Source organism: Brassica napus, chromosome A10 (assembly GCF_020379485.1).
Source record: "Brassica napus cultivar Da-Ae chromosome A10, Da-Ae, whole genome shotgun sequence".
NCBI classification, from domain to species: domain Eukaryota; kingdom Viridiplantae; phylum Streptophyta; class Magnoliopsida; order Brassicales; family Brassicaceae; genus Brassica; species Brassica napus.
The window spans coordinates 9,900,213-9,912,057 of NC_063443.1; the positions used below are offsets into that span (position 1 = coordinate 9,900,213).

At 28.7% G+C, this 11,845-nt stretch overlaps 1 protein-coding gene across 1 annotated transcript; it reads right to left on the reverse strand.

The window, feature by feature from the left end:
• Positions 1–3,846: 3,846 nt before the first annotated feature.
• LOC106369559 (mitogen-activated protein kinase kinase kinase 18-like) lies at positions 3,847–5,912 on the reverse strand. Its single transcript, XM_013809698.3, has one exon. It carries the CDS (start codon positions 5,798–5,800, stop codon positions 4,475–4,477), a length of 1,326 nt encoding a protein of 441 aa, XP_013665152.1. The 5' UTR covers positions 5,801–5,912; the 3' UTR covers positions 3,847–4,474.
• Between the last annotated feature and the right edge of the window lie 5,933 nt (positions 5,913–11,845).

Consider the following 11,845-nt stretch of genomic DNA (forward strand, 5'->3'; position numbering starts at 1 on the left):
TTGTTCATGATGTGATTCAAAGAATAAGCACTTTTCGTTCGGTAACTCTGACGACCTAACAAATCGGAAACAAAAACAAATCTGTGTTTTAGCTTCTTTAGTCTTAGGAATCACTCAAGCCCAAGATAGATTCTAGTTTGAGAAATTATCTAAAATACCACAAGTTAGGTACCACTTTTTAAAAATATACCAACAATTTGAAAATACCACAAGTCAGGTATCATTTTTCAAAAATATACTAACAATTTAGATTTATGATTTAGAATTATTTTTTAAAGTTTAGTACCAAGGGGTTAGGGTTAGGTTTATAAATGTCTTATAAATATTAAAAAATTAGCTTAGTGTTATTATATAACAATTTATGGTATTTATGAAAATAATCATTCATTAATGGTAAATTTGAAAAGTAGTATCAAACTTGTTGTAGAATTGAAATTTTTTCTTCTAGTTTTTGAACTAGGGATGGGCGTTCGGGTATTCATTCAAATTTGATTTGGATCTATTTGAGTTTTATTTTTGCCATTTTCAGATATAATTGGGTTTTGGAACAAAAGATTTTAGCCCTATATGGATATATAAATTTTGGTTCGGGTTTTGATAACTCGTTTAAATTATTTTTAAAAAATTAAAATTTATATATACTTAAAAAATTTCAAAATCTAAAAATGAAAATAATATATAACATATAAATTTGAATAATGTAAGCCAAAATACCTACTTAATATAAAAATTGTTTGGCTGGGATATTTGGATAAAGATTCAAAAGATATTTTAAGTATTTTGGTTTTTTGAATATTGTTTAGATATTTGAAATATTTATTTTTGAATATTTGTATATATTTTTTATTATTTTGGATAACTTTAAAATATTTTATATATTTTGGATATTAAATCTAAAAATAACTAATATAATTAAGTATATAAAATTTAAGAGAATTGTCAAAAATGCCACATTTATAATACTAATTTTCATATTTACTTTAACTATTTTTATCCTCAATTTAAAGAAAAAAAATACATTTACAACCCTATGGTTAACTAATGTAAATTTAGGGTTTAGAGTTGAGGGGTAGGTAGGGTAGGATTTTTGGAATGTGGAGTTTAAGGTTATAATAAATATATAAATAAATACTTTAAAATTTGAAAAATAGTTTCAAAAATAATTTTTGAAAGAAAAGTTCAAAAAATATATATTAAAAAGTTCAAAATTTCAAAAAGTATAATTCGAAGACATGAAAAAATTATTTTAAAATTTTTTAAAATATTAAATTATTTAAATAATTATTTATCATATATATAGTAAGGGTATAAGAGTTTTTGCCTCTTTAGTGATAGTAAACATAAATAATGGTATCAACAAAGCGGTAAACATGAAAATTTTCCAAAATTGATTTGGATATATTCAGATATTCAAAATATTTTGGTTAAGATTACATTTGGTTTTGGTTCTTCGGATACCAAAGTAAAGTTTCGAACGCATTCAAATATTTAATTTTAGGTTTAGTACTATTTTCTTAGATTAGGTTCGGTTATTTAGATTTGGATTTTTTGCCGGATCTAAATTTGAACATGATTAAACAAGAGAAAAGATTAGAGTATATAATGTCTTCATATCCCGACTTATATGCCGTCTGTTAGCAGAAAGGTTTGCCTTCCGGAAGACATCACAGGTGTGTTTAGGAGTTCTTGCTCCACTGTACTTGCTGCAGCGGTCACTAAAATGCGTTATTATCAATTTTATTCTAGTAAATGGGCCTATGCTTAAAGTTAGTCCAATATTTTAAATAGTTTTTTTTTGTACAACATTAAAAGGTTTTCAAGGTCATATAATTGTGGTGGTGGTGGATCTGATAGTGCAGGCTGTGCAGCGCCAGCACAATATTTTGGTAATTGATTGTGGGAAGAATAATATCACTGACAAAGATCCTAGATTTGTAAAACTATATTTTATATGAGATGCTTCTATGAACGTCACTAATGTATTCAAGTATCATGCTCTTTTTCTTAATAAGTAAAAGATAATTTAGCATTTTTTGTATCATAATAATTTAGCATTAAGGGGAACTATAACCTCTTTATGAAAAACGATTAAATAGTATAAACCAAGTCCAACCTCCAACATAACTTGCTTCTTTACATTCACTTCGCAGTGCGTGAAGTGTGACTCCTCAGCGATTTTTTATGCATGTCAAATCTATATTCTATAGACTTGAATTCTTAAAATAGATCATAGTAATATCTAGTCTATTGGATTGTATTATTGTCATCTTTTGTATGCAAGAAAAAAACAATATAGTCATAAAAGCCTTAGCCATCAATATTAGAATATTTAGTTAACCAACCACACTTATACCGATAATGATACTTTGGAGTCTTGCGTGTGAGCCAATGACATACATGAAATTAAATATAATAACTATATAAAAGTATCGGGAAAGAAAATTGCCATCCTATTTTGGAAGTATTATCTTTGTTCATATAATAGTATGCAACAAGAAAAAATAATACAATTTGTTGAAATGGATAAGGGCTTAGGGTCTATAGGCAATTAGACATCCCCACTCATGCAATCCCAGTGGAATGCATGAAAAATGAGCACAACTATTTTATTTTAAAAATGACCCGAGATGCTTCATAGTGTAGTGAGTGTGAGCCAACGACAACACTTCCACCTTTTCTAAAGTCAACCTTTTTAATTTATATATATATAGTCTTTTACAATTGCTCTAAATTGTTCTGAACAAAATGATTGGTGTTTCGTGCTATAGTCATTTTCTGTAAATGAATTTTGGAAAAATTAATCAGTCATACAAAATCAGGGGATATGTCTTCGTTTTTACTTGTTTGTAACTTGTAAAACTATATTTCCCAAAAGCTTCAAAGAGACGTTGAAAATTACAAGTGTTTCTGTGATGAAAGCAATTGATGATGCTCTTTTAACTTGGATCAGATTTGTTGGATCAAAATCTAAACCAATCATTAATCTTAGAAATGATCTACAACGTTTTGACTTTGTTCTCTTATTTATAAATAAGATGTTTGGACTCAGATGTATGATGTTTTTTTGACATCTACATAGAGTCATCCTTTCGTCACCGATTCACCATCAACAACCTTTTGGACGTTAAGTGGACACTTAAACCTACTTTTCTTTAGATAGTTTATTTGTTTATACGGTGTTTGGTTAAGATAGTTACGCATCAAATGCGTGATTACTTTCTAGTTAACATCTTTTGATTTGAAAATTAAGATAGCAGAATATTTCTGCCTAAAATAGAGTTACATAGTTACATCTAGGTCTTGATCTTTTAACGCAAATATGATTTTAAATCAGATTAACAAGTTTGATTTTAAAGTTTTTTGGTTATTCAATAAATTATTATAGTTGAAAAAGATTGGTTTTAAGAACAATGTCTACCTCATGTAACTAAAAACAAGTTATAAAATACTCTCTCTGTTCCTAAAAAATCCATATTCTATAGAAAACTTTTGCTTCAAAAAGATACATTAATTGCATTTCTTAAAATCTTATTGATTTTAAAATATAGGAAATATAAAATTATAAAAAAATTATGCATTTATAGCTAAATTTTAATATATTTTTATTAAAAAGTGTGAAAATTCTAAAACATTGATCTTTTAAACAGGCGGACTAAGAAACATTTGTTTCTTAACGTGTATAAATGAAGTAAGAAAAAGCTACTTGAGGCGAGTTTTGTTGTCTTAAACTATGTATAAGTAAACTAGTTGACAAAAAAACTATATATAACTAAAGGAGAAGCATCGACATAGAGAATTGAGATAAAAGTCAACGTGAATGAACTTGGCCAAGTAATACCAAACTTTGCTTAGTGTGTACAAAGTAAACGCCAACTTTGGTTGTAGACCCCAAAAAAGTCTTATGCTTTCACATTTGAATGAACCTCCCTTGGTGGTTTTGGTAAACACGAAAAGAATATTAAATTATAAGGAAAATAATACATAAATGTAAGACCAAACTAAAATAATTAGACTTCGTATAAAGTCAACTCTCGGTACGTAGAGCGGTTTGGTTTCCGAACTTAACTTCCTTACCAGAAACACATCAACGGAGGACGACTTGCCCGTATACTAGTTATCACCTTTCAACGTTTAACTATCTAAACTCAAGATTACTACTAAATTGCAATTAAACAAAAATGTAACTGAAGTAGTATATATGAAAGCATCATCTAGTTGACATTGTTTTAAATAGAATCTACTTGACTATGTAAGGTGATGAGCTCATTGTGGAACCAAATTCTGCAATATAGGAGTAGTGAATAAGCGATGACAAGTCATGAGTGATGACATAGTCGTATATTCTTGTCAACATTAACCATCGTCAAACCTCAGCTAATCAAGTACTACTACAATTTTTTTTAATGTACTATAAAATTGCCGCTATAATTTTAGGTGTGATTGTCAAAACGGTGTCGATTCTGATAAAAGGAAACTAGAACTTGTAAAATAAAACTGTAACGTGGCTAAAGAAATTATTCTTATTATTGTTTCCATCATCTTTTTGTACAAAACCATATTCAAGATGATCATAGTATAGAATAATGTTATCCTCTTCAAAGAGGTTACTAGGGTAAAAATAAAAAAGGTTATTCTCAATGAAAGAATATTCAAATAATAAGCTGTCTTCTTGATCCAAGATCCAATTCTCAAATCCTCCATCATCGTCTTCCTCCGATGACGTTGCTTCAACGCAATTCTCATCTTCCTCTTCGTCTTCGTTACGTTTCTCTATCTCCTCGTTGCCTCTAACTTCAATCCAACCATCCTCCGCCGTTAACCACTCCGGCACGCCGGAATTCTCATCTCCGACGAGTTTCTTGATCCGATCAGCAGCTGAAGAATCCCACATATTAAAAGAATTTGCAAATGGGTCTTGAATTAATCGACTTCTCGAGGTTTCACATGAATCCCAGAAACCTTGATCCAACACAGTACTGGGAGAAGAAGAATTCAGACAGCAACAAGACAAAATTTGAGTTTTGTCTTCTTCATCAAGAAACGGGTGTTGAAGCAACTCTTCAACAGCCCATCTCTGTTTCGGATCTCTTCTCAGACAATTCGTCAAAAAGTCTTTGCCTTTCTCCGACAAACACTCCGGAATCTCCGGCGACTCGCCGGTGAAACCAATCTTGTAAATAGCACCCACGACGTCGTTTAGCTCCGGCCAAGGACTTAAACCTGTAGCCATCTCTATCACCATACACCCCAAAGCCCACACATCAGCCGGGAAACTCTGCTCTTCACCACGCGCCACCTCCGGTGACATAAACGCCGGTGTACCGGAAAATTCTAAACTTTCGTTTCCCGCCATTTTAGCACATCCCAGATCGGCGATCTTTGCGGTTTCTCCTCCGACCATAACATTTTGGCTCTTCAAATCGCAGTGAACGATTCCTTGTCCGTGAAGATACATCAAACCTTTCAATATCTGACGTGTGTAGAATCTAATCTCCGGCTCCGGTAACTTCCCGCCGGATTTTTTGATCAAATCGTGAATACTCCCGCCGGAAACATATTCCATGAGGAGATTGTACATCGGTTGGCCGTTCTCCGTCGTCACATTAGACCCAATGTACTTGACTACGTAAGGAGAGCTCAATTTCGACAAAACCGATTGTTCTCTCTGCAAAACCGCCGATGAAGAAAGCTCAGCGGATTTGACGGCGAAGAGTTCACCTGAGTTCGTGATTGCTAGCGAGACAGTGGCGGTTGAGCCTCGGCCTATGGTTGGTCCTCTTATCCAGTTTTGTTCCTCCATTGAAACAGAGCAAGAAAAAAAACAGAGGAGATAGGTAGAGAGAGAAACTTGTAAAGAGAGAGAGAGAGGTTTTAAATGTTTAGGTTAAGAGATATGATGTGGTTTGTGTATATATACACTCGCACAAACACAACTATGTGGTACCAGTATATGTATATCAGTATATGTGTATGTGTGACTTTGGCATGAGGTTATGGTGTCTTTGGGTCTGAACAGAGATTATGACATTCTTTTAATTTATATATTCTTCTCTTCCTCCAATTATTATGCACCAAAACTTTACCTTATCTTCCAACTTTAATTTAATTTTTGATTATTGTCTTCTTAGATCTAATACAGCCGTTTAAGTTCGAATTCAAATGCGAGTCGTTAAAAAGGAAATAGAATATGACTTTGATCATTGGTACGTTTCTTCCATTAAACAAATTAAGGAACCATGACTTAATCATCTTCTGGATATATATTAGTGTAAATTATATAACAAATATGCGAAATCACATTAGATCTACGAAGAATATAACAAAAAAAAGGAAAGTTTGGTAACTAGTTATTTATTTTGACGTCAAAGAAAGGTCATGAAGAAATGGTTCTTAAAAGGTTTTGGTTGGTAGAATGGCACATAGTTCAAGCACAACTGTACAAAATTAAATGGATAACTGCCCATCAAATCAGTTATTATCCATCAGATATACAAATAAATACAAACATAATGTTCTAGTTATGTAAAGTTTGTGATAGAGAAATTATGACTGGTAAGTTTATAAATATGGTATTGTGAAAAGTACGAAAAAGATAACAAGATTCTTGTTGTGATACATATGTGATGTATTAATCATTTCATTGCAGTATATACTCATCTTCGAGAGCTTAATAGGCTACCGTTGTAATTTTAGGAACTAGTCTTTTAGTAAATTTTTATAATCTTCTATATATTAATTGAAGATCATTTAAGAAATTGTAACTTTAAGTTTGTACTAATTAAAAAAAAGAACTTATTTAAGTGTCACTTAATTAAGACGACAATTTAGCTTACGTGACCGCTTAAGAATTAATTAAAAAATGTTAGTCCAAATCTAATTACTAGAAATTATTATATTAACCCAAAATATAATAAGCGTGTATTCTTTACTTAGATAAAAGTTACAGAATTACCTAATATGATTAACATATATATGACTATAAATAATAAAAATTTGATAATAATTTTTGCATCCTTCTTCATTTTTGTTTAATTTTATATTATTCAAAAATAAACAATCACATTAACCATATAATAAAAAAATAGATTTTAACTTATATGTTATATTTTGAATTTTTAAAAATAACTTTAAATTACAAAAATGAGAAAACCTTATATGCTATACTTTAAATTTTTTAAACGATTTTAAATTGCAAAAATGAGGAAACTTATATGTTATATTTTTTCTTATATGTTATATTTTGATTTTTTACAACGACTTTAAATTACAAAAATGTAAGTTTTCCTTAAGCATACAACTAAAAGCATTAAAATGACATGTATCAATTCAATAGTTGATCTGAAACCTTTCAAAATCATATGGAAGATAAATGTCAAAATAATTTAACTGTGGAAACTGTACTTTTCACTTTTTTTCAAAAATGTGTTCGGTGAAAAAAAAAAGTTTTTGTGTTATAATTTGTTTAATGTTCAATCCGATCAATCCATGATATTTTAATTATAGTTTAGCTCCACAACTTTTAATAAAAATTGATCCGGTCTATCTGAAAGAAATTATATAATAACAACAAAAAAAATATTTTATATGTATAAATAAAATGATCAAATATATAAAAAAAATTATCAATAATATATACAAATAATCACCATGTGCAAGGCGCATGTATTATCCTAGTACTAATTATGACATATTCATTTAAATATAGATAATCTCTTTCGTAAGGTTGTATTTCATAAGAAAAATCAATAACCATGCTTTAGCTGTTTGATTGATTCAACCATAACTATGTATATTACCTGTCATTATAAAAATATATGGTGATTTCTCTCAAGACTTAGATGCATTGTATATCCAAATGAACAATTAAACTAAATCACTAGTAGCTCTGTTCATCTAGTTTTCAACTTCTAACAGAATTACGAATGTATACATACATACATACATATATACATGAGAGGAACATAAATAGGGCGGAAATCTTACTTTTTATTTATTTCTCAAACATTTTGTGTGGTAGAGGCCAGGCAATTTGATGCGTATTGTGTGAATCAAGAAACGTGGCGGAAAAAGATTGGAGGATGACAGCTTTGACGGCATGACTGCCTGAGTGGACGGCGCCGTAACTTTGATCCACCAATAAGCCTAAAACAAGCTGCTGTCACGTGGCGGAAGCACAATCTAATTGCGGGATTAGCATGGGGGATTAGACATTTGTTGAGGAAATTTTTTTTTATAACTAACAACAATACTGAAACTTGATAATAAAGGTTAGAGACATATTGTCAATCAAATATTCTGAAGTCAACAAACATTCACATCAATATTTTTGTTTCATCATTTTTTAAAAAAACTTGTTTTAGTAAATTTAAAGGAGAGAGATATTTGGATGGTACTTTAGAAAATAAAAGAATTATTCGATTCTTCTAGCAACGATAAAATTGTTCTGCATATTTTTTGAAAATTTTCTAGCACAATTAATGAATACACTTATTAACAATCGTAAGTAATCCATTTTTAGATTTAACTAGATTTTTTAACCGCGCTACGCGCGGATAAGATATTATATGTATTTCTCAATTCTAAAAAAAATAATGTATAATATTGTATTATATTATTTAAAGAATATAAAATAAGACTACATAACATAAATATATTTTTAAAATTTTTTTTATGGAAATCATTATGTTGTTTGATTTTTGTACTTAATTCACATATTTGCATAGTTATTTGTGATAGATGAATAACTATATTTTTATTATCAGTAAATAATATATATTTATTATATAATATAAGAAAAATAAAATTATTTACTTTTAAAACAAACTTGTCTCATGTTGGGGACTCGGTTATAGACATATCATATTCGAAAGAGACATTTTTACAGTTATTAATCTTCTTAACAGTCAAAAAACAAATCTGAATATCAAAACAATATGTCATACGATCTCTTTGTGGAATAACTGCTCTGAAGAAAATTCAATTTAAGCATAAAAAATGACTGGAAATGGATGTGCAGATGTTTTATCTAAGTCAGTTTTACAAAATACTATTCATAGTTCATATATCATTTATGTCCATCCTATTTTTTTGTCCATTATTTCTTAAACATCTTGAAATAACTGATGCTAATTAATAATAAACTTTTGGCTGGCAAAAAAAATCAATTTTGTTTAATTATCACTTAATTTGTCTAACTGATATATATGTATTTCTCAATTCTAAAAAAATATTGTATAATATTGTATTACATTATTTAAAAAATATAAAATAAGACTACCTAACATAAATATTTTTTTTTAATTTTCTTTGTGAAAATCATTAGTTGTTTGATTGTTGTACTTGATTCACATATTTGCATAGATATTTGTGATAGATGAATAACTATATTTTTATTATCAGTAAATAATATATATTTATTATATAATATAAGAAAAATGAAATTATTTATTTTTTAAACAAAGTTGCCTCATGTTGGGGATTCGGTTATAGACATATAATATTCGAATGAGATATTTTTACAGTTATCAATCTTCTTAACAATCAAGAAACAAATCTGAATATCAAAACAATATCTCATACGATCTCTTTGTGGAATAACTACTCTGAAAAAATTGAATTTAGGCATCAAAAAGGACTGGAAATGATGTGCAGATGTGTTATCTAAGTCAGCTTTACAAAGTAATATTATTCATAGTTCATATATCATTTAAGTCTATCATTTCTTAAACATCTTGAAATAACTGATGCTAATTAATAATAAACTTTTGGCTGGAAAAAAAAATCAAATTTGTCTAATTATTGCTTAAATATTTTATTAATATTGTCTAAGAAACTTTCCATTGATATCATAGTTTAATTTTTATTAGTTTTTTTGTTAATTTTAGAGTTTTTTTGTATTTAAGATTTTTTTCCATATTAAGCTTATATTTCTTTCACATAATATATATATGTCATAAAAATTACCATCAAATCAGTTTTACTTATTTATTATTTTGTGTTTAATGAAAATACACTTTTTAAATAATTTAATTTAAAATAAAATTATATATTAATTTGTTGTATTCTAACAATTTGATTGATTTAATTAATTTGCTTTGGTGGATAACTTAAAAAGTTTTCATATGAATCGGGGAAAGCAAGCTTATGTTGTTATATTATATTTATTTGTGTATATGGAATCTATATATAATGCTAGTGTAATAAAGAAATAACATTATTTTTTTTGTAACTTCAAAAAGATACATTATTACAATTTTAAATTATTCAAAATTGAATAAAATGGTAATTAAATAAATATAATTATTTTTTTTATCTTGTTTAGTTTGATTCTCATGAAAAGAAATCGATAGGTTAAACAAATGTTTCAAAATTTGTTGTGTTAATGTTTTGTCTACAAATTACAAAATTTATTGAATTGATATATTTAATTATTGCATCCTTAAATAATATTATATTAAAACATTAGAGAACTGTGTTTTGAGTTGTTTTGTCAAAATTGTACAAAAATCTATGCTTTTTCATATTTGTCACGAAAATTTATATGTTAAATTTTGTTTTACAAAATTCTTAACTTTGTCACGAAAACAAAAATCTATGTTTTCATATTTGTCAATGTTCTCACACTTTCAAATAATATATTAGCTTAGTCACTTACTTATTTTTTTGTACAAAACAAAATATCGGAGTCTTGAAAGTTGAATCCATATTATTGTAAATGTACATAAGAGTTTGTGATTTACATATTTAGTGATTCTTGTATATGTATTCAAGAAAGTTTCAATGGCTTAGTGGTGTCTGTCTTATATTTATGTCATATTAACCCGGGTTCGATCCTTTCCTTTGCATTGTTTTTTTTTATTTTTTACGAAAAAATGATTGAGATGACGTGGCACCTTCGGACTATCTGATTGGACGATTTTTTATGCCTACGTGGACACTCTAAGAGGAGGTTATATCCCCTTTTAGTATAGTATATAGATTTATGTGCTAAAGTAATAAATTGGCAATAACACTGAAATACGAATGTGCGGATTCATTATGTGAAATGTCTTCAATTGGATTGCAAGCTGCTGGGGTTATGTAAGAAGACTCTACTTGGAGAAAGGTTTCAAAAGGAAGAAGAAATGTGCTGGGAACATTATTCGCATCTCTACTTTAATTTGCTTAGTGATACAACTGAATTCAAATCGTTTTTTAAAAAGTGATAAAAATTAAATATTTGAAATCTAAATTGAGATCTTTACTAATTTGCACTTCATACTCTATTTCCCCCCAATTTGCTTCCCCCATCATTACTATTTTCTCCACATTCTATGGTATCCTACTTCTTTTAGTATATTGAGCTAATTTGTTCAAAAAAAAATTAGGTTTTTTTTTACATGTATATATGGACAATTTAAAATTTTTGGGCCCCTATTCCTAATTATTTTTTAAAAAATTGGGCCCCTTTTTCATACTATTTTTGTTAAAAACTGTTTGGGCCCTGGGGCCCACGCCCCTTTGCCCCATGCCCTAAGCCGGCTCTGAACGCGCCTTCATACATGTGACTGAGATCTAAAGAAATAAAAAGGTTTTCAAAGCGTGAAGTGAAAAGTGAGAAGTGAAATCACGCTATGTTTCTATTAGCGTTATTAGCAAGGTTTCTTTCTTGAAGAGACGTTCGTTTGTTATGCTCTTACCGTTTCTTCTGCTAATCCCACTTCTATTATTAGCTTGATGCGTGTTTTTCTGCTGCAGATTTTTTTGGAAATGTAAAAAGGGGAAAGTATTAGAATGTCGTAAATCTAACAATGTAAAAACTTTGGTTACGAATATTTTTTGTTATATACATTTATAAATTTTGGGT